Raw genomic sequence first — 24,516 nt, 5'->3', positions numbered from 1 at the left:
GTCTGATTTTTATGTTCTGTTATGTAATTTCATACATGTGAGTGTAGAAAGAAAGACTAAATTTTAATGTTTGTTGGTGGACTTTGTTGTTTGCCACTTAAGTTTTCTGTGTTGTTGTTTTTATAGGTTGTGGATGGTGTTCTAAGGAAAAAGGATGCCACATGATATAGTGTACCCTCAGGGCTGCCGGCCAGTCACTGATGACCTTGGTCCGGATGAACTTATTAGAAGGCTCAAAGTAAGTTTTAATGAGTATATCAGTACATTTGATTGTATGGGTAAGTTTATTTAATTTAGTGTGACATATCTTTCCTTGGAAATGGATACTGGAGGAGGATTAAGATTATGGTTTAATTTCCAATCAACATAAAGTTAATTAAAGATAGGTCAGAAGTTTGGGACTGGAAAAGGATTGGGAAGGAAATAAGTTATGTCTGTTCCAAAGGGATCATTTCAACATTCATTTTAATCTAAGTCTGAATGATGGTGTGGAGCCATGAACACACTTCAGCCCAGTGAGAGTTCAGGCCTTTAATCACTGTGTTACCTCACTTTGTGTAGGCCTGTAAGGAGAGTTGCAGGAGTACAAAAAGTAGTATTAGCCAATGCTGGTGTTCAGAAATAAAATAGTGGACAGCAAAACCAAATTTTTTGTTTTTTCCTGTATCCATTTGTTTGCCTGCTTTCCTAGTAATTTCCTTTATGCATTTATTCATTGTTCACTAAGCAGCCCTCTCTTGTGATGTTTTTGCATGAAAAGTCCCAAGCCTCACTGTCACAAATAAAAACTAATAATAGATCATTGGTTATAAGCTTTCTTCTCACTGCAATGGAAGCTTAGTTTGAAAATTATGTTTACAGCAGCTACCCTAAATACAAAAACTTTTAAGGCGGTTCGGTGACTACATTATTAACTTGTACTCCTTTAAATATAAGCATCTGTTATGTACTTAAAAAATTGCCTTTAACTGTAATGTTGGTTTCAACATTGCATGCCTTCATTGAATGTTCACATTTGAAGTGTTATACCCTTGCCTTCTCCCAACTTTCGAATTAAAATAACTGTGGCATTGTAATTGATTTCCAGGCCTACTTTCAAATTAGGTATATTAGGTTCTTCAGTTCAGTGTCGAGATATAATTGCACTAAAGGCACAGAGGAAGATGTGAATTTGTAATAGAGGCATAGCAACATAGTTGTGGTCATCGAATAATCTGCAAATGTGTGTGTGTGTGTGTGTGTGTGTGTGTGTGTGTGTGTGTTGCACTGAATGATACATTTTGAAAGATCCAGTTTACAATGAGTAACTATTTCCCAGTTTATCAAACTGAAATATTCCAAGTATGAATGGGCTTAAGAAGATCGTACATTCTATATAAGCCAAGTGAAGTAGTTCATTTGTAGGACACTGGCCTCAGATTCAGGAAAATGTAGGCTCATACTCTGACTATCCTTGTTTAGGTATCTGTGGTTTTCCCAAATCACATCCAACAAATGCTCGGGTGATTAATATAGATTGGTATACTTTTTTTTCTTTTTTTTAAAGTGATAAATCATGTATTATTCTAAAAAAACATCCTTACTATTACACAAATAAATTTATACTGTCCTGTGCATCTCCAGGGAATGAAGTGAAAATTTCCTTTGGGGCAGCAGTGAATAGATTGCTTTGACCAACTTTTTTCAGTTCTAACATTTTCAGTACTCCGATGATACCTGATGGAGGCAATTTCAAAGATGCATATAGTTTTAGTGAATAAACCACCTTTATTAGGACCTTGCCTAGTATGGCAGTGCGGGTCTCCTGCATCGTTCCCCTGTGCTTTGTCAAGAAGCATGGGACTTCATTTCCATTCCATTACTATGGATAGGAGATTCATGGGGCAGTGGAATTTTGTCTTTTCTCACTCTATTCTTGTGAAATAGAATGATTGCTGCAATGTTTAAATTTTGAGAAAATATTTTCTTTCTCAGACATTCTGTGAATAAATTCCTTTTGTGTAATTTCATCCGGTTTCCACCATTTCTATTGAAACATTTTCACTTCCAGGCCCTTACTCTTTCTTCATATCTCAAATGGCTTCCTATACTTCAACGAGCATTACTTCCAGAATTTTATTGTTGTTATTATGAACTGTCTGTGCTTCCAATGCATCTCTTGAACTGTTCTAGTATTTAAGGAGATCTTGGAAACTCAGTACAATTTCTCTGTTTGTTACCACCGTAACTTGATGGAAATGTGATGTCTACCCAACACTAGGTTGTTTTCTTTTCTCCGTACTTTTATTGATTTCAGTTGTTTGTCTCACATAGTGAATTTTCTTTTCATCTTTTGATATCCTCATCAATGCATATTTCAATAGTTTTGTTTCATTCAGCAAATGTGAAGATCACATTGCATTTGCTTGAAACTCTCACTGCCTTTTTAATAGCCACCTTATTCAATTTGATATTTACTCTCATTGTACCTGTTAAAATTATAGAGAGTTATATTAGAGTACTCTCTTTGAAATTCTGAAGGTATCATGGGTAAAACACTGGGAGCAAAAGGCTGTTTTCCAGTTGTACAGTAACCAGTTGGCAGTTACAAGAGTCAGGGGCCATGGAAGGGAAGCAGTGGTTGAGGAGGCAGTGAGACAGGATTGTTATTCAATCTGTACATTGAGCAAACAATAAAGGAAACCAAAGAAAAATTTGGAGTGGGAATTGAAAGTTCAGCAAGAAGAAATAAAACGTTTGAGGTCTGTCAATGACATTGTAATTCTGTCAGAGGCAGCAAAGGACTTGCAAGAGCAGTTGAATGGAATGGATGTCACATTGAAAGGAAGCTATAAGATGAACATCAACACAAGCAAAACAAAGGTAATGGAATGTAGCCAAATTAAATCAAGTGATGCTGAGAAAATTAGATTAGGAAACTCGACACTAAAAGTAATAGACAAGTTTTTCTATTTAGCCAGCAAAGTAAGTGATGATGGCCGAAGCAAAGAGGAAATAAAGTGTAGACTGGCAATGGCAAGAAAAGTTTTTCTGAAGAAGAGGAATTTGTTAACAATAAACACAGATTTAAGTGTTTGGAATACTTTTCTGATGGTATTTGCTGCAGTGTAACTGTATATTAAAGTGAAACATGGACGATAAACAGTTTAGACAAGAAGAGAAGCTTTTGGAGTTTGGTGATACAGAAGAACACAAGAGATCGGATGGGTTGATAGTGTAATGAAGGGATACTGAATGGAACAGGGGAGACAAGACATTTGTCGCACAACTAGACTAAAAGAAGAGGTTGGTTAATTGGACACATTCTAAGACGTCAAGGGATCACCAATTTAGTATTGGAGGGGGGGGGGGGGGGGTTAAAACTTGTAGAGTAAGCAGATTCAGAAGGATTTCGGTTGCAGTAGTTATTCAGAGATGACAAGGCTTGCACAGGGTAGAGTAGCATGGAGAGCTGCATCATACTAGTCTTCGGACTGAACACCACAACAACATATTAGAAGAACCAAGGGGCGTAAAAACAAGGAAATAGTATATTGAGTACCAAATGTGGAAATAAGACAAAGAGAGTTTTCTCTCTTTTCAAATCAGTTTTGGGTCCATAGTGTGTTGGTGCAATACCGTACTCCCCCGCCCCCCCCCCCCTCCCGCCAACCCACAGGGAAAGAGATCTCGATTGTGATGATCTATATTGTAGCCCAAGGTCTAGGTCATGTTGGAAGTTGATAACTTCTATTATTTTCAAGGTATTATGTTTACAACCTGGAGTTTAAACCTCTGCTTGCATGACACTCCTCCAAGCAGTAGTCAGTTTATTCCATTTTTTACATGGAACATACTATCAGTGGTCATCAAAGCAGCATTGATGCATTCTAAGAGCTGTTCCAGTGTTCTTGGCATTGGGATTACATGAACATGGTCTGCTCAGTCCATCGAAGCAGAAGTTAGTCACTTAGTAGCGATGAACGTTGCCGCTCTAATGAGTGGGTGCCCCATCTTGTTGGAGGATGAAATTCTTGGAATCAGCAGTCAGGTGTGGAAACAACTACTACTCCAACATATCAAGGTAAGAAGTAGCTATCACAGTCTTCTCACAGATGAGGAATGGCCCTTACAGCTTCGTCAGTGACATTGCACGGAGAACATTAACCTTCAGTAACTCTTGTTGATGTTCCACTGTTTCATGAGAATTTTCAGTGTCCTACACTCTACAGTGTGGTGAACAACCTTTCCACATAAATGGAAGGTTGCTTTGTTGCGGAATATCAGTGTGGAGGTGATATATTAATCCCCTTGTTTTGTCACCATTTTCTCAAGGTACTACACTCATAATGCCAGCATACTCTGTGAGTTTACGGTTCTGCGTATGCACCAGTAATATTTGTACATTTAATACTTTGAAAAATATAGAACATTGAAAATTAATCAATCCTTTACAGTGGCCTTGCAGATGAGATTATGAGTGTTTTGGTGCATATTGCACCCATATATCGAACATAAACAATGAAAAATATGAGAAGGGTCCACTACGTAATTTCTACCCCATTTAGTAGTCCATTGTTATAGTTGTGACATTTTGCAAATTAACTTTAAAAATTCATTAGAGGATATAATATTGATAATGTGTTGCCTATTCGCATTTGTCTTGGGATCCTTGGCTGAAGTTTGTTTGTTTGATATTTTAGATGTTTTCGCTGCATGAATGGCTGCCATTGTCAGAGATTCAGCCTCCATTCCTGGTGACAGATACAGCAATAGAGATTGAATCTTTGACAATGCCAGTCATTTGTGCTGGTGAAACATCAGAAAAATTGTTAAACGAAAGGCGACAGAGCATCCTGGGTCAAAGCCAACAGGTAATAGATCAATAACCTCTCACCATCTTGCCAAACTTCTCTGAAGCTTTTCTGAGTGCCCTGCTGGTAAGTGTGTTGCCCATCTAAAGTGCAGTTAGAATCCTGCTCTGGCACTCAGTTTTAATCTTCCAGGAAGTTTCGGAACCATGTACGTTGTTTGTTCTTTGTACAATGTTGGTGTCATATGCACCCAATGAATGAGTCAGTTCTGTGACTGCTGTCACACTTCGCTCCTTCTGGGCCATTTGGTAGTCATATTTTGCTTGTTACATGTTTATAAATTTGTATACCAAGTGTAGGCCACAGTGGTGCATAATTGCTAATGGTTTATTTCAGGTATTACATACAGCAGTGCCAGTCTAAATTCATCACCAACCCATGACACAAATGAGATTCATTGCCTAGGCTCCATATTAGACCCAGTCCTATTTCTCTTCTATGTTAATGACTTACCATCAAATATCAGCTACCCATCAGTTCTGTTTGCAGATGATACTTGTGTCTTAGACGAAAATCAGGATTCGGGAAAAATTCCCAAATCTGTGATTAGTACCTTAGAATCTTGGCTTCAGCTAAATGGGTTGAATCTAAACATATCTAAGACCCACATGATGCAATTCAAAACCAAACAGTCAAAATGTGAGCAGGTTAAGATTGTTCTCAACAACCAAGATATAGAAGGAGCAAATTCTTAGGTTTTAATATAGATAAAAGTTTAAGCTGGCAGGCACACATTGTATACCTAGCAAACAAACTGAGCAGCTTTGCATTTGCAATGCAAATTTTATCAACTGCAGCTGACACTGACACATAGAAAGTAGCATATACAAGCTACATTGAATCCATTATTAGGTACGGTATTGAAACTTCCTGGCAGGTTAAAACTGTGTGCCGGACCGAGACTCGAACTCGGGACCTTTGCCTTTCGCAGGCAAGTGCTCTAGGAGGTAGGAGGCGAGGTACTGGCAGAAGTAAAGCTGTTAGGACGGGGCGTGAGTCGTACTTGGGTAGCTCAGTTGGTAGAGCACTTGCCCGCGAAAGGCAAAGGTCCCTAGTTTGAGTCTCGGTCCGGCACACAGTTTTAACCTGCCAGGAAGTTTCATATCGGTGCACACTCCGCTGCAGAGTGAAAATCTCATTCAGGTACAGTATAGTTTTTGGGGGCAACTCGACAAACATAGTGCGGATACTAAAAATGCAGAAAAAAAAACCACTCGAAATATTTGCACCGCAAATCATAAAAAATCACGTCGTCCCTTGTTTAGAAAACTTAAAATATTAACTCTGTCATCCCTATACATATGAGATTATTATATTTTTGTACATCATACATGAATTATATGAGGGAAACCATTTTGTCCATTCACATGGTACTAGAAACGAAGAAAATTTCATGCTCCCCACCTACTGCGTCCAACTGTGTGCCCAGGGACCTCAGTGCATGGGAATGAAAATTAGTGATAAATTAAAAGGGAACAATTTAATACAGATGAATTTAGAGCCACTTAAAAGAAAGCTATATGAGGCACTGACACGGAAATGTTACTACTCAGGATGCAGTGTGTTACATATCCCAAGAAATAACCTTAGTGTTATATTTTATTTTAGTACTATTATTTATTAGTGTAATAATCATTGCAACATATCAGCATGTTAGCGGAAATTTTCTTGAGAGAAATTTCAGATGGCCACTGCTTGAAATGGTTTGAAAAATAATGGTGGTATGCAAAAAAAAATTAATGCTTCAATAAATTTTACTTGTGGGTATTATGTATACTCATGTTCAGTAGTGCTGTGAGCTAGTGTGAAAGAATGATCTTTTTACCTGTCACGGTTCAGATGCTATACGAACAAACTGATCACTGATCCAAAGGTCTCGTGTTTGATTTCCAGACAGACCTATGATTTTTATGTGTCACTTACCACTTCTTTTACCTCCAGCAGTGTTTGTTGATGTGTAAAATGGTGAGTTGCACAGTGCTTCATAATCCGCATTATATTGTAGGTTCCCCTATAATTGGCTGTGCGAGTTCGAAGGTTGGAGGAAGGGAATAGCTTACCACCTCCAATTGGACAGTGTCTTGTAAACCACAGTAGTGCTCAAAAAATAAATAAAAAATAAAAAAAAGTCTACATATTGATAACTGCTTTACTTACCAGCAATCACTTGAACTGTTGTCTTCTCTTGAAATTCAGTGTGATAGGGGCCTGTGTTTCTTAGTTCAGAAATTTTGTGACACAGATTTATTTCATAATTATTATTTTGCAGACATTGGCGCATACATTGCAAGCAATGGACCAAGATGAGGGCATGTATCAACAGTACATTCCATTGGCATTACATCTGGCTGATGACTACTTTTTGCATCACCCAAGCCGAGATGTCCAGTTACTCATTGCTTGCTGTATTGCAGATGTCCTCAGGGTATATGCACCAGAGGCTCCGTACAAGGATCCAGAGCAGGTTAAGGTGTGTATTCTTTTTTTTGGTAAATTCTCACTTTCTATCCTGTAGATATGCTCTTGAAACCAGTTCTATTTTACTCTTCTTTCGTAGTGCTGCCATTGATATTCTTTTTTTGGGTACCTTTTATCTATTATTTGCTAATTTTCTCATTCACTTCTCGTTGTTTGTTAGTCGGCATACATGTCACCAATGTTTCACTACAGTTTTTATTCAGAAAAATAAAAATTTATCAGACTCAAGAACATACAAGAAAAAAATGTATCCAAGTGACAGCAAAAATTGTTGATAACAGTCACAATATGAATTTCTTGTGTGAAATTTTAAAAGTAAATCTGTTATACAAAGTATGCCTAATACAATTTTTCATTACTGACAGTGGTCAGAACACCACACCATCTCTGACATAATCATACAGTGATGACTCTAGAGTTATTATCTTCTAGTTTTATGACCAGTGAAGATATGAGACTTTGCTTTGTTCTTGGCATCTGAAATTATTTTGATTTCTTACTTTTTCATGCTTTGTATTTCTGATGAAACTTAGGAACATGTTATGGCACATTCAGATAAGCTTTTGGAGCTGTACTGCAGCAGTGACTAACGGAGTCTAGAGAGTAATTGAGATTCTGTGGCATATGGCTTGGATTTCAGTCCCACAGATTTCACTATGATTCAATTTTCTCATGGATTTTTGAGAGTTGCTTCAAACTGCATAGGCAGATTGACATTTGAGTTCTCAACTTCATTTACAATGAATATAAAAGAATACAAAAATACAATTGCTGCATGCTCTTATTGTTAGTAAATACAATGTTCATTTCATGATTACCACATTGTCAGTTACAATATAACTAAAACTTGGTTATTGATGTTAATATTATGAGGATTGACTGAAAAGTTATGCCTCCACCTTCGTAACTCTTCAACAGTTGGCAGCATTGGTATTTGTCAGGTACTGACTTGTTCTGTAGCTTCTTCTCTACAGCTCCAGTCGGCAGGAAGTCGTAGCAGTGAATGGTTGTGTGGTTACAGTGTAAAGTATGGAACCCTGCGCTGATGGTTGGTCAATGCGATTTAAGCAATGTGCAGTCATTAAATTCTAGACAGCAGAAGGTGTCACCCCAAAGGAGGTTCATCAGAGAATGAAAGTGGTTTATGGTGATTGTGTTGATGTGAATACTGTGCGTCATTGGGTGAGTAAGTTTAAATACGTTGAGGCAGAAACATCTGACCTGCATGACACACAAAGAGTTGGGTGTCCTGTGACAGCAGCCAATGAGTTTCTGAAGCAAAATATTGACAGATTGATTCAGGACAATCGTCGTATCACTCGGAGAAAAATTGCAAGCACAATCAGCATTTCACAAGAACATGTGGGTCACATTACTGCTTTGCTTGGCTATCGGAAGATATGTGCACGATGGGTTCACCGGGTGCTGACTCCTGAAATGAAAGCACACAGACTTGAAATTTGCCAGGAACTCCTCTCGCATTACGAGAATGAAAGTGGTGCCTTTCTCCATCCAATTGTGACAGGAGACGAAATGTGGGTACACCATTAAGACCCGGAGATGAAACGTTAGTATATGGAATATCGACACACAGACTCGCCCCAGAAAAATAAATTCAAGACGCTGCCCTCAGCTGGAAAAATCATGGCTACAGTGTTCTGGAATGCAGGTGGTGTTATCCATGTTGATTTCCTTGATTGTGGAACTACAATAAATTCAGATCGTTACATCACAACGCTGTGAACTCTGAAACAACGGCTAACAAGCGTCTGAAAGGGAAGGGGCTGAATCTCACCACCGTACGGCATCCTCCATACAGTCCAGATTTAGCACCATCTGACTTCCATCTGTTCCCGATAATGAAATATGATCTGCGGGGACATCATACCCTTCTGATGAAGACATTGAGAGAACTGTGACTGTGGTTGCGGAAACAGTGTCAACTTCTTCCGTGATGGCTTCAGTAAACTTGTTCATCGTTGGCAGAAATTTATCCAATTGGCTGGTGACTATGTGGAAAAGTGAATATTGGTAATTAAGGACCACATTCTAAGGATTATTACTGCATTTGATTTATTAAAATATTCCCATCCAAACCCAATTAATGAAGGTGGAGGCATTACTTTTCATTCAACCCTCATAGTTTTGAGTTGTATTTATGTCTATTTTGTGCTGAATGTGTTATTTGTGCTGCTGGGTTAAGTTTAGCCTGTTTATACAGTTTCACCATTTTTTATTTCAGATATTTTATTCTGGTAATTGTGTATGAACTTCCTGTCTGCTCTTGAGTTTGTCATCAACTCACTTACCGTTGAACATTTATTTTAAATTTCTTCATTGTAAAACTATTGTACAGAGTTCTGTTGTGATATTATGGTTTCAAATATGTCATACCTTTGTGTTTTTGTCTTGTTTATGTATGAACTGCATTTAATTTTCATATCATTTTTTGTACACAACCAAAGCGTTGCTGTGTAATACAATTTTAAGTGTACTTTTAGGAAGAGTAGGAAATGAATATACACACTGAAGGCCATAACATGTTGTCTTCTGTTATTTTCAGACAATCTTCTTATTCCTTATAAAGCAGTTGTCAGGATTGAAAGATCCAAAAGATCCTGCTTTCAAGCGCTATTTTTATCTTTTGGAGAATTTGGCATACGTCAAGTCATTTAACATGTGTTTTGAGTTGGATGACTGCCAAGAAATATTTTGTAAACTTTTCTCACTTATGTTCAGAATTGTCAAGTAAGTACCAAGTCATTTAGAATGTAAGGATCAAAATAAATTTTGTTATATCTCTTTGTAGTGTTTAGTCCTATTTGGCTGTATTGTTGAGTTCCATACATTTTAAGAAACAACAGAATACTATGTTTTGAGTTAGTAAGTAGTATTTTATGTATATTAGCATAACTTTTTGTATTTTCTGTTGCGAAATATACAGTAATTAGTCACACCTTTACATATAAACACAATTATTCAGATTTCAACATAAATTTCTCATTAATATAACTGAAATTAAATATATACTTTTCTTACGAATATTAAGAACAACTAAAGTATTAAATTTTATGAATATTTTTTTTATTTTGAAACTTATATAGTTCAAAAATGCTTGTATTATATCAGGATGATTTTCTCTTGTAGTGATGAACACTCTGGTAAAGTGAAGAGCTTTATGCTGGATGTACTATGTCCACTTATTACTGAGTCAGATTTGGTCTCTAATGAGCTCCTGAATATTATACTTATGAACATTGTGGAACCAAATAAGACTCAACGAAAGAACGCATACCTTTTGGCTAAGGAGTTGGTAATTAAATGTAGTGATACACTGGAACCATACATTCAGACTGTAAGTTTAAAGGCCGCATTGTTTTTTTACTACTTGATAGTTATATTTGTAAGTGTTGATACATATTTTTAAGTAAAAATAAATAATGTACCGTCTGTGACTAAGGTTTGATGTAACATTCTACCTTCAATTTTTTTGTTAGGAGACTGACTGATGTATTGTGAATGATATTTCAGTGAAGTTAGATTACCTGTTACTTGATATCCCCGAACTTCTGACTCGTTGCTGTCTAGACTTTTTAATCTGAAACAGTAAACCTGAACTTCAGAAAAATAGTTTTCTGTCCACTAGTGATGAAGTAATAAAACCTTCAAACACCCCCCCCCCCCCCCCAAAACCCCCAAATTGAGTATTTCCTGGGAACGTGAAGACCAGGACAGGGTGGTGCCGTCATTGTGTTTATGCCCGAGAAACAGGAAGAGCCCTAACATGCTGCATGTCTGTAAGTCAGTGCTCTGCGTTGTGCTTTGCAAACACTGACTGGCATTTCTTTGACTCTACTACTCACAAACTTCAAAACATTTGTTCACAGTGTAATACATATGAATGCATGTTTAATTTGAATAGAACACATTAATTTTAATTCTGAAATGTCATTTTTATATAAAAATTTAGTACAGTATGCCTTTTTTGCAAATGTCTTCTTGTTTGCACACATGGTGGGCGACATGTTTCTTCCAGCATCTTTTTAAAACCAATTCCTATAAACAAATTGGTTATTCTATTTGGGATATATTGGCCTAATAACGTATTTTCCGTATCACAAATAGGATATTTATTTTGTGCACTTTGCTTCTACAAACTTACCACCAAAACATGAAGTATTAAGATTATGGATGCCCAAAAATAACTGTCTAAAATATCCTGTAACCTCAGGGCAATTTTCAAAGGCATCCTACTTTTAATGGTTATTTGAACATGGGCAGCTTCAGTTAATAGAGGAGAGAAAAAAATTAGACTCGGGGACACAAGATTTGTCAAATATTCAATAGTATTCTGGATTGAGCCCCACACTGTGAAATAAACTTCCATTTCATTCTATTAAGCTGTATCTGCTAAGGGATGTCAAATTAAACACCTTTCAGCCATCTAGTTTCCAAACTTATTTTATTTAGCTACCAGTTTTAGCATTTTACATCATCATCTCCAGGCCTCTGACCGATGTGTAGGAAAATTCATTGTCGGTTCTGATCAAAACAGCTGGCAGCATTACTGGTATTAGTAGATTTTTGCTATAGCGATCACTTCAACCATCATCTACCAGCTCTGAGTCTGGGTCGGCAGATGATGGTTGAAGTGATCACTATAGCAAAAATCTACAAATATCAGTATTGCTGGCCCCTGTTTTGGTCAGAACCGAGTTAGAATCTTCCTGCTCGTCATTCAGGGGTCTGAAAATGGCATAGTAAAACGCTGAAACTGGTAGCCAAATAAAATAAGTTTGGAAACTAGATGACTGAAAGGTGTTTAATTTGACATGCAGTATAGAACAGCTGAGACCTGCAACTATCAGAGACTTGATGTATCTGCTAATGATGAGATCTGCCAGTGAAGTAAACTGACTATAAGTGGAATAGTTGCATGTTATGACTCTTTCATTTGACATGTTGTGTTGGGATATATGTTAGGCAGACTTTGTGATATGTCTGAATTAACTAATTTTTTTATGTATATATGTTGTCACAGTATGTGTGCTACCACTCTCAAATGGATCTGGGTAATTCTGTTTCAGGTCATTCCATATCAACCCACCGAGGCCTCTCTGCAAGACCATGAAGGGTTTAGCTGAAATTTTATGTGAACATTCGCACATGTCTCCAATGAACATTGGTAAAGTTTAACGACTGCCAAAGCAACACAGGCCAGGATATACTCCTTTGATTCCATGCGCGGCTGTGCAGAGCGAGCATGTATTTCTGGTGACTTCAAGCTGTTATCTTGGGCAATAATTTGTTGTAAAGAATGAAATATGGCTATCTTGTACAACTTTTGTTGTCTTAAGAATAATAATGAAACGAATCTTAAGAGCCACATTCAGCTGGAAAATTTTTGGCAGAATTTCCCGAAAAAATTAGTGTCCAAAAAACTTCAAATTTGGCTAAGGCATGATGAATGTGAAACTTGGCATTTAGTAATCTAACAACACAAGGGTCGTAAATATAAAATTTTGTTTATTATGTACCCCTTTAGAGCACTGAACAACTTAATTGAAGAATTTGTAAAAAGGTCAAAAATGCAGTATGTTCGACTTGATTTTGCAACAAAATATGTTCTACAAAACTTTCCAAACTGAGCCTATTAGAAAGGCCATGGTTTTAACTGCAAAGAAAAAAAAAAAACTTGATTATCCATCGTGGGCTGACAATGCTAGATAATTTGAATCGGAGCTGGCACGGAAATCATGTCATGGAAAAAAATGTAGACTTCGGATCCCTATATATCATAGAGTAAAGAAATGCTGAACATAAAATTCATACACAGTAGCTTGGTAGCATAGGGATGTGGAACACAAAATTTCATTCACCTACTACTATCCAGTAGTCTACAGATTTGGTGGCAAGACAAATTTTTTTTTGAAAATACGATGTATTGGAAACTTTTATAAATACTGTCTTCTGTCGACATTTCAAAACCAGTCTCCTTTGGAAAAATGTGTTGTCAAATTTGTAAACTATTAAACTATTGAAAATAGTAGGTGAATGAAATTTTGTATTCCACATCCTTGTGCTACTGAGCTGTTTCATATAAGTTTCACACTCAGCATTTGTTTACTCTGTGAGCTCTATTGCATTTTTTCCTTGCCATGATTTCTGCTCCCAACTTTGACTGCACTGGATAATCAAATGCATTTTTTTCTTTGCGGTTAAAACCATGATACTTCTAATGAGGCCACTTTGGAAAGTTTTGTAGAACATAATTTTTTGCAAAATCAGGTGAAAACATCGCATTTTTTACCTTTTTACAAAATCTTCAACTTCTGCACTTAATTTATTTAGCATTGGAAAGTGGTATGTAAATTACATTTTATATTTGAGGATCTTGTGTAGTTAGCTTGCTGCATGCCAAGTGTCGCATTCGTCATACCGTTAGTACCTGAGACGTAAGAGGCCAGACTTTGAACTTTTATCGGCTTCTGTTTTTTTGGGTTATTTTGCCTAAAATTTTCTGGCTGAATATAGCTCATAAAATTATTTTTATTTTTATTCTTAAGAGAACACACAAATTTCTTTCAACGAAATATTGCCTGTGATATAACAGCTGAAAGTTGCCAGAAATTCATGCTCACTCTGTGCAAAGTTGCGTATGAAGTCAAACAAGTGACTATATCTTGGCCAGTATTGCTTCAGTAAATGTTAAACTGTCTCAGTGTTCATTGAAGACATGTGCGAATGTTCACATAAAATTTCACTGAAATCGGTAATGGTCGAGCAGGAAAATGTTCCCAAATTAGGCAATTTGACAAGGAATGGCCCTTACATTTGCAATAAATGCTATAATATATTAAGTGATTAAATTCACACTCCTTATTGTCCCATGTATCACACAATCTTTCTGGTAAGAGAGAACTTACGATGGATTACTCTTGCATAAAATATTTTGTTTCTCAACATTGTTGATATTGCTTTGTTCTTAAGGTTCCAGCAAAAGTGAAGATGCTTCTTTTGGGGTTATTTCCTTTTCTAAAATTTGTGCACTATCCATGATGACCATTTCATCAGTAAAATGTTAAGCTGTAAATCTTATTTCCTTTCTTTTAGGCATCACTGATTTTGTATCATATTGATAGGTCATTGCAGATGTAGTCATTTTGATGTAAATAACTTGTATGTATTGTATTTCTCTTAATTGCAGTTTTTCAACCATGTGCTCATTTTGGGGAAAGAAGAAAAGCAGTTGGAGATTTGTGGAAAAGTTTATGATCTCATATATGAACTGAACCATATATGCCCGAGTGTGTTACTTGCAGTACTCCCACAGTTGGAGTGCAAGCTGAAAAGCAGTCAGGAGTCTGAACGGTTAGGTGCTGTTTCTCTGTTAGCACGGATGTTCAGCGAGCGTGACTCAAATCTTGCACGTCACCATACTCAACTCTGGAGGGCATTCCTTGGGAGGTATACTCTCTACTTCTTGTCTCATCCAAATTAATTTTAAGTGCATATTTACTAAACTTCAGTTACATGGAGTTGCCTTTTGTCTCTTGTAGTTAACCTTATATTTAGAAAGAGTATGTACTTTTTCGTTTTTATGAACACTAAGTGCTAGTTAGTGGTAATGAAACAATTTTCAGACAAATAATGTCATAAATTATAAGGAAAGTACATTACTCCAGATGAGATCCTACTCCCTTTTTTCCCCAAGTAGTGGGTTCATTAATGAAAGGCAGAAAATTACTTTTGTAATACAATTGGATAGATAGAAAACCTACTCACCAAGTGGCGGCAGGAGAGAACACGTAAAAAGTTAAGAAAACGTGCAAGCTTTCAGAGTTGGAGGCTCCTCCTTCTGGCATAAGGGTTGAAGTGCAAGGAAGAGAGATGAAAGAAAAGGAGTGGTGAGACTTTGGGAACAAGTAAAGTTACGCAAAAGTTGACCAGAACCCCAGGTCAGGGGAGACTTACTGGATGGGATGAGTGGGAAAGATTGATTGTTGGGGACTCAACAATCAGTCTTTCCTTCTCATCCCATTTGTTAAGTTACCCCTGACCTGGAGCTGGGCAATTTTCCAGAACTGTATATGTTCGCTACATCTCGCCAGTTCTTTTCTTTCATCTATCTTCCTCAGCCTTCAGCCCTTATGCCAGAAAACAGAGCCACTGCCTCCGAAAACTTGCACAGTTTCTTAACTTTTACATGTGTTTCTCCTGCCGCAATTTGGTGAGTAGATTTTTTATCTATCCAATTGTATTTTCAAAAACTGATTATTTTTGTAGAAAATGAGTTTTGGCATTTAGGATCAACGTTCTGATTTGCTGTATGAAGTAATTTCCTTGCAATATGGTGACTCTCTCTGACACACAACTTGTTTAGTGCTACCTACTGCAGCCATATTGCTTATAGGAATTATTGTACATTTGAAATGTCATATGCCATAAACGACAGGAGATGTTTTGTGTGTTGGCAAGACAACTGAACTGTATCTCTGCTTTGGCTAATGATGTCTATTGTTGATATTCTCTGCACCCTTCCTGCCCCTCTGTCCTAGCTTGTTTCTGTTACAGTCTCGTGATTAAAATTTATTTACTTACTATTTTCCCTTTTAGCCCATCTTATTTTCTGACTCGACACACTCTCTCTCTCTCTCTCTCTCTCTCTCTCTCTCTCTCTCTCTCTCTCTCTCCCCCCCCCCCCTCCTTCCTCTCTCTTTCCCACCCTCCTCCACCCCACCTCTCCTCTACGGTGTATGCTTCATCACCACTAGCTTACGTTTTCTCTGTTGTTGATAATTTCTGTATAATTTTTTGCGTACGATTTTCCTTTGAGTTTTTGAAATCCCACATGCTAATGCTGGTTTTATTCTCTTCCTGTATGGTTGGCTCTTCTTTGCCCTAAGGTAAAGTATACTCTTCTGCTTAATTCCTAAGGCCACACCCTATGCAAGCATCAGAAGTGACCAACAGCAATTGAGACCCGAATATGTTAGACTCCAGAAACAAGCAGCAGCATTGTGCAGTACGGTCAGGTGTCTTGTGTGCAAGCAGCGATCTCCTGCTACAAGGTGGCTCTAGAGCTGACCAGCCGTTTCTATAAAACGGTGCCCGTAAACTAGAGAATGCTGGAGCTTGAGAGTAAGGCAACAAAATTAGTTTTACTTAGGAAAATGAGGTGATAAAAGAGCGATGTGCTTTACCTTATTTACTCGAATCTAAGCCACACCTGAAAAATGAGACTCGAAAGCAAGGAAAAAAAATAAATAAAATCCCGAATCTAAGCCGCACCTGAAATTTGAGACTCGAAATTCAAGGTGAGAGAAAAGTTTTAGGCCGCATCTCCAAATCGAAACAAAGTTGGTCCATTGTAATATGAGACACAATTTAGGTCAAATGACTGACAATACAGCTACTGTAGTTTGTTTCGAGTCGTAAGCTTAGCAGTTAAGCTTTACCAGGTAGCCATTGCTATGCGTCAGGCGTTCCGTCCTTATTTATACGGGTACCCTTCCTTTTTCTCGTGCTTCGTCTGGTTTGTATTGATTGCTTATTTTTCTTTGAACTGATATGCGCCGTTTTCTTTGTTATAGGTGTTTACGTCACTCTAAGCTGAAAATTCATTACTGTACTGTGACATGCATTGTTTGTCGCATTCCGATGGTGCGTGTTTACGGCCTGTCGCCACTCGTGGCATGGCTTGCTTTTGTGCGCGCTACAGCCGCTTTTTTTTTAATAAAAAGTCTCATTAGCGAAACAATGGTGAGAGACTGCTATTTGTTGTTACTTACACTGCTGCTTTCTTTGATAATGATCAACAAGAACCAAATAATAGACTGCGTATGATAGAAGATGTTCTGAACGAGAGTTTAGTGAAAATTTTTCTCTGTTTGAGTATCTTTGCAGGCACCTCTTTAGTACATTACATTCTGCACAGAAATTAGAGTCATCTTAGATTAAAAATCTAGTCAATTGCTGTGCTTAATTTCTGACTGTATCACTATTAGGCATAAGAATAATACGAATATAAACATGACACGATATGTGTGTTCTTCCACGTTTGCTGTTTGTCTCACTCTAGTTTCGTTGTTTATTAGGCAGACAGGATTTAAATGAGATAGCAGCAAACACGAAACAATACAAGGCAAAATGTTTATATTCTTATTATTCTTATGGTGAAGAGAATACTGCATGTGATTCACAATTCATAAAAGTTCCTATTAGCAACCATCTCTTCTCACAGGTAGGAAAAAATTCAGAACGTAGAGTTGGCCATATTGACAAACATCCCAAACAGTCTTGCCAGTCGGATTTTTGTAGTACATTGAAATGCTGCTACATTCAAAGATGAACAATACGGAATTTGTATTTACTTCGTTGGATAATGTACGAAAATGCAGTGGTCGAAACTTGGGGCGGAGAAAAAACTCGTCTCCCACCTTTTTTTTCTTTAATTTATTGACTGATGCAGAGGTTTTGGTGCCAGTATTTATCTTTGTGCCTACAAAACATGCCTGTGTAGCACTACATATATTTGACGGCAGAAGTTAGTTGTGGCGGCACACACCAACATTTTTCAGAACTTCCACTTGCTTTGCACTCGATTCTAAGCCGCAGGCGGTTTTTTGGATTACAAAAACTGGAAAAAAGTTCGGCTTAGATTCGAGTAAATACGGTAAATTCACAAAAGGAAGAATATTCATGGAGAAGTTCACAATTTGCATCATCAGATGTGAAGATCACCAAACATGTTCTTCCCAGTCCCTAGAGTGGAAACACCTTTTCACCACCAACCCTAACAATTGGACTCAACCAAGACCATTGTTGAACACTGCCTAACTCAGTTCACTCCTCCATCCAACTATGACCCACCTCCACTGCTCCCAAATCACCCCCTGTTAACTTTCCAGAATTTCTGAACATGGAAGCGTGCCTCACCATCATTCCCCAAATTTCTCAATGTGCAAACTAACCTTACATCTGCAGAAAGAACTGCAATTCACCACCTAAAAACTGATCTCAATCTTATAATCCTACCTGTTGACAAAGGCTTTGAAACCACAAAGTTTACCGGACAGAAGAACTCCGCAAGCTGTCAGATTCATCCACCAACAAACCCTGCCATATAGTGGCCCCATTCCAGAAATCAATCACGATCTCCAGTCTCCCCTCAAATCCTTATGCCCATTTCAGAACCTCTTGCCAGAGTCAATCTCTTTCCTCACCCCAACCTCTCGCTGCACTCCTACCTTCTACATGTTTCCTAAAGTCCACAAACTTGCAACCATTCGGGATGCCCCATTGTGGCCGGTTACGTGCTGCCACTGAGAGAATCTGTGCTCTCATAGAACACCACCTTCAGCCTATTACCCGCAGCCAACCTTCCTATACAAAAGATATCAACCATTTCCTCCAACTCTCCACAGTTCCTGTTCCTTTACCACATGTTGCCATGCTCATCACTATTGATGCCACCTCCCTTTATACTAACATCCCTAATGCCAATGGCCTTATCACTTTTGCACACTACCTTTCTCAATACTCCACAGATTCCAAACCAACAACCACCTTCCTAGTTGCTATGACCAATTATATTCTCACCTACAATTACTTTTACTTTGAAGGCATTACCAACAAACAAATACGGAGTACGGCCAAGGGCACCCACAGGGCACCATCCTGTGCCAACCTATTCATGGGCCATTGAGAGGAATCCTTCCTAAACGCCCAGAATCCCAAACCCGTCACTTCATTCAAATTCATCGATGACATCTTTTTGATCTGGATCGAGGGTGAGGACACCCTATCCACATTCCTCTAGAACCTCAACATTTTCTTCCCCATTCACTTCACCTCCTCCCACTCAACCCAACAAGCCTCCTTCGTTGATGCTGACCTCCACCTCAAAGATGGCTACATCAGTACCTCCATCCAAATCAAATCTACCAGCCACCAGCAATACCTCCACTTTGACAGCTGCCACCCACTCCATACCAAGAAGGCCCTTCGATACAGCCTAGCCCCCCCGTGCCAGTCACATCTGTAGGGTGGTCTCTGTCGAAATATACTGAGGGTGTCAGACCATGCCTTATCTCTCCAGTCACCCACCACCTCCCATGTTCCACCGGTCATCCACAGAGGAGCATTTCCTTCACGCCTCAGTATCACTCAGGACTGGAGCAACTAAATCACATTCTCCTCCCTGGTTTCAACTACCTCTCGTCGTGCCCTGAAATGAGGAATGTCCTACCCAATACCCTTCCCACAGTGGTATTCCACTGTCCATCTGTACACGATCCCTGCTCCCAACCCTTTGACTCATCGCTCAGATCTCTGTAATAGACCTAGATGCAAGACCTGTTCCATACATCCTCCCACCACCACCTACTCCAGTCTGGTCACAAACATCACCTATCCTATCAAAGGCGGGGCTATCTATTAAACCAGTCATGTGATCTACAACCTAAGCTGTAACCACCGTGCTGCATTCTACTTGGGTATGGCAACCAACAAGCTGCCTGTTTGCATGAATGGCCGCTGACAAACTGTGGCCAAGAAACAACTGGACCACCTGTTGCTCAGCACACCACCCAACCCAACATTCTTCATTTCAGTGTCTGCTTCACAACCTGTGCCATTTGAATCCTTCCCACCATCATCAGCTTTTCTGGATTGCGCAGGTGGAAACTCTCCCTGCAATATATCCTACATTCCTGTAATGCTCCTGGCCCCTAGTTTTGTTAATCATTGTCCTTACCATTCTAGCCTCTACCTGTTCCGATGCCAGCACTACACAGCCTTTTGTGGCACCAATGCACTGCTAGTCTTTTTATGTCTCTCCATTTTCGCTACCACCCTACTTCCTCCCTGCTCCCTCCGCCCTCCGTGTAACTTTCTGACTGCAGCTAGTTACCCTACCGACTCTCCAACTCACCCTCTGTGCTCCCACAACCAGCAGAGTACTGTCCCCCACCCCTACCTGCTATCCCTCCCCCTCCCCCAGCCACCACATTACCCCTACCACCCAGTTGCCTCTCCCATCATGCACTGCTGCTAACAATCTGGCCTCAGCAGCCAGTGACTGTGCGCGTGCGAGCGCACGCTCGCGTGGGTGTGTGGGTGCAGGTGCGCATGCGCAAAGGGCTTGTTGGCCGAAAAGTTCACATTTTGATAGTCTTTTTGTCTGCCTGTCTGCGACCCAACTTCTCCATTATATGGTGAGTAGCCACTATCCTTTTCATGATACTGTTACATGGCTTCCAGGACTTTCCGTTGTTTGGTTTAGACACATTCTTCAAACATACGTGAATGAGCAGACAGACATTCAATTATCTCATCAATAAATTAAAGAGTGGGTGTTACCAACATGATGACGAACTTAGCAGCTGATAGGTACGGAAGAATGACTGACTGCAGTAAAAATGGAGGAACGTGTGATATTCCAGAGGAGGTGTCCTTGGTGTGATGGTAGAATCATAGGCTAATAATCAGAATCATTTTTGGTACTGGGTTCGGTCCTGGCTACTTCTTATGTTTTAACTGACTTGGTTACAATCCTGTCTCCAATTTCGTGTAGTTAGTTTTATCTGTACTGTTTACAGTGCATCTCGAAGTACATTTTTAAGATTTTGCCAAAGTACTTGATCCTTAAATGTATATATACCTATCCCAGTATATCACATATATTAAATTCCTAATGAAACACAATCAACAACTATGAAATTTTACTGATATTTGGTTGTTGGGAACATAATTCATCAGAAATCAATGTTAAGGCCAAATGTTTCTGTTAATCAAAACAGTGTGCGTAAGTAAAGCATTCAAAGTTTGTGAAAAGTGAGTCTAAAGTTTAATGAACTGATTTGCCTAAAAGTAATAAGTGAAATATGTTCGAGAAACACATGATACACCTCATTTTCTGTATATGAATTCAAGCCTCTTTCAGAGGCGTGTGAAATGTTTCTGTGATCAATTTTATTTCTTTTAGACAAATCATTGCACAAGATATTGGACTGATTTTTTAAAATATTTTTTTGATTTTTGAGTTTAATTTAGAAACCAGATGAACTTTTTGACATTTCATTCACATAGATAGCAGCAGTTATTCATGAAATATTTTAATTTTTCGTCAGATCAGTAATTAGGTTTTTCTTAATTATGCTGATTACTTTCAAGCAGTTAAATATTTTCTTGTAAAAGTAGACCTCACATTGGTCACTGTGATTCCCTATTTGCCCATTATTCACACTTAATTTTGCTATGAAAATTTGGACAAAAACTCATTGTGTAATTTACAGGGAGTCTGGTTTTGCTCCGCAGAAACATTTGACAAAAATATATTGGTTGTTATTCATTGACAAAATGTGTCCTTATTGTGTGCCGTTGTATCCAAAAAACCTCATTTTGATATCTTTAACTGTTTATGAAAAGATGATGATTTTTATGACCACTTGATTCCCGATGCATAGGAAAGGATTAAGACATGCCGCGAGCAACCTGTCTGTGGATTTAATAGCCAATATCTTGAGAATGAAAATAGATATCATTTGGCTCTCAACTTTAAATATAGTTTTGATATATTGGCCACATTTCGTATCCAATAATGTATGGCCTAATATGTGCTGCACACAAAGTCTTTGCACTGTTATTTTACCAATGCAAATTCTTAAAAATTTTGTACAGTCATTTACTTAATTTCGTGCTGCTCAGTAACTATGACGAACAATGAAATAAATTTGGTCTTTCATCAAGCTGCAAGATACAGAAGAATCAAATTGTTTCATCAGATGTTTCTCATAAAATCGGATGCTAAGTATTTCATAGCAGCTGGTGCGTCCCATCCAGTGCTTCAAAGAGAGGATTCGTAGATGTTGCTCTCACTGTTGTGTGCTCCAGCAACAAGATTAAAACACATTTGAATTCATACGTCACAAGTTGTAGCAGAGAACAGGCAGTGCCGTGGGCGTTGCTCACCAAGGACAGTTCTGTAACTATACCTGTGGTGGTTTTTTGTTGTCTGAAGACATGGTGCGCAGTTGGTCGCTTCTGTCGCTTATGCAGGATGCAGCCTAAGTAATATTGTTTCCTCCAGCTGTGTGTGCACTTTTTACCATTGGAAGTAATCTCTGACTTCTGGAGGCAGGTGCCAACTTTATTTTCATCTGCATCGGTTGCCTGAAACATGATTATGTGATGGGTCAGATAATGAGACTGCTTTATTGTATGTGTAATTTAATTCTCAAGTTTCTTTTGTATTATTAATGCTGTGTTTCAATTAACAGGTTTAATGACATTAGTGTGGCAATACGCATTAAATGTGTGCAGCATTCCATGCATTTCCTCCTAAATCATCCTGAGCTGAGGAAGGACATAACAGAGACACTGAAGTTGAGACAGCATGATTCAGAAGAAAATGTGAGATATGAAGTTGTGATGGCCATTGTTCAAACAGCCAAAAGGGATTTTGAGGTTGTGTCTGATAGTGAAGATCTTCTTGAGTTTGTAAAGGAAAGAACATTAGACAAAAAGGTATTGTTTTCTATTGTTCTAAGCGTAAGTTACGTACTTGGTAACATACTTTATATATATCAATGTAGTAAAACCACAGAATGAAAATGTAAAATTTTTAGGCATCTGGATTGATAACAACCTGGTACCAGTGTGTCAACCACAAAGCTCAGTGCTGTCTGCTTTGCATTTAAAAATATTTATCAATGTGTTGACTTGCAGGTGGGATTGCTAGCATACTTTCACCCAGTGCTGTACTGGTGCAATGCAGCTGAGGAGGGAGGGGGGGGGGGGGGATTGCTACGGAGATTGGTAGTAATATTGCAGAAGCCCCGTCAGTGGTCGTGGGATTTGTACACACCGAATGGTGTTCTTGGTTAATAATAAAAGTAAATTTAGGGTGAACTGTGAAATACACAACTACAACATCAGAAGTAAAATTTATTTCTAGATACAAGCATCAATGTAGGGTTTAGAATGGTGTTTTACATTCTGGTGTCAAATTCTTTAACTGGTTGTCAGTAGATATCAGGAGAAAATTTGAAATCCCCAGATATTCCAAAACAAAGTAAAGAATGCTGTATTAGCCACTCCTTGTGTAATTTATCAGAATATTTGGGCTCTGGGATATTAAATACCAATTAATACATAATGTTTCTCTTAAACCTATTTAAAATATTTTCCAGTATGTAGGCAGGTGATAGTATTCTGTGAAACAAGTAAAATCCCACAGTACCATTTGGAATAGATAAATACGAATCATAGCTGATTGGTACACTTTACATAAGTAGCCTACAGTGACTGCTTGCTAAAGTACACTGAGGTGACAAAAGTTGTAGATATCTCTTAATATTGAGTCGGACTTCCCTTTGCCTGACGCAATGCAGCAACTCGATGTGGCATGGACTCAGCATGTCCGTGGAAGCCCCCTGCAGATATACTGAGCCATGCTGCCTCTGTAACTGTCCATAATTGTGAAAGTGTTGCTGGTGCATGATTTTGTGCACGAACCCAATATTAAGGCCCATAAATGTTTGATGGGATTCATGTTGGGTAATCTGGGTGGCCAGATCACTTAAAATGCCATTGTCATTTGGGAACATTAAAAAGTCCATGAATGGCTACAAATGGTCTCCAAGTAGCTGAACATAACCAATTAGTGACAGTGCTTGGTTTACTTGGACCAGAGGACTCAGTCTATTCCACATAAACAAAGCCCACACCATTATGGCGCCACAACTAGCTTGCACAGTGCCTTGTTGACAACTGGGTTTCATGGGGGTCTCCAGCACACTCGAACCCTTCCATCAGCTTTTACCAGCTGAAATCTGGACTCGTCTGACCAGGCCACAGTTTTCCTGTTATCTAGGGTCCAACTGATGTGGTAATGAGTGCAGTATAGGCATCACAGGTAGTGTCATGCTGTTAGCAAAGGCACTATAGTTCAATTCTTTTATCTTGGCGGCTCGCGCATGCCCGCCTAGACGCGGGAGATTGCTGCGTTGCCAGTTGCACACGACGCACGCGCCAATAGAAGCAGCGCCATAGTATAGCATAGTTCGCAAGCTTACGTTTATGGGGGAGCGCGCAGTTCGTGAAGTAAAGCCACCACGGCCGCATTAACCCTTTCGCTGCTACAAAGACGTGCTCCCTGCATTCCGCGCTGTGAGCGATTTTG

At 38.7% G+C, this 24,516-nt stretch overlaps 1 protein-coding gene across 2 annotated transcripts in view; it reads left to right on the top strand.

Moving 5' to 3' along the window:
* The window catches only part of LOC124619907 (sister chromatid cohesion protein PDS5 homolog B-B), a 188,039-nt gene that overhangs the window by 2,370 nt on the left and 161,153 nt on the right, over window positions 1-24,516 (top strand). For both annotated transcript variants that reach the window (XM_047146541.1, XM_047146540.1), the window contains exons 2-7: window positions 127-238; window positions 7,123-7,323; window positions 9,895-10,079; window positions 10,479-10,686; window positions 14,539-14,798; window positions 22,613-22,859. In XM_047146541.1, coding sequence (XP_047002497.1) covers window positions 155-238; window positions 7,123-7,323; window positions 9,895-10,079; window positions 10,479-10,686; window positions 14,539-14,798; window positions 22,613-22,859 — 1,185 coding nt within the window. In that variant the 5' untranslated portion in view covers window positions 127-154. The remainder of the gene's footprint in view (window positions 1-126; window positions 239-7,122; window positions 7,324-9,894; window positions 10,080-10,478; window positions 10,687-14,538; window positions 14,799-22,612; window positions 22,860-24,516) is intronic.

The sequence above is a fragment of the Schistocerca americana genome, chromosome 6 (assembly GCF_021461395.2).
Source record: "Schistocerca americana isolate TAMUIC-IGC-003095 chromosome 6, iqSchAmer2.1, whole genome shotgun sequence".
Taxonomy (NCBI): domain Eukaryota; kingdom Metazoa; phylum Arthropoda; class Insecta; order Orthoptera; family Acrididae; genus Schistocerca; species Schistocerca americana.
This window is presented reverse-complemented; position numbering and strand designations above follow the sequence as displayed.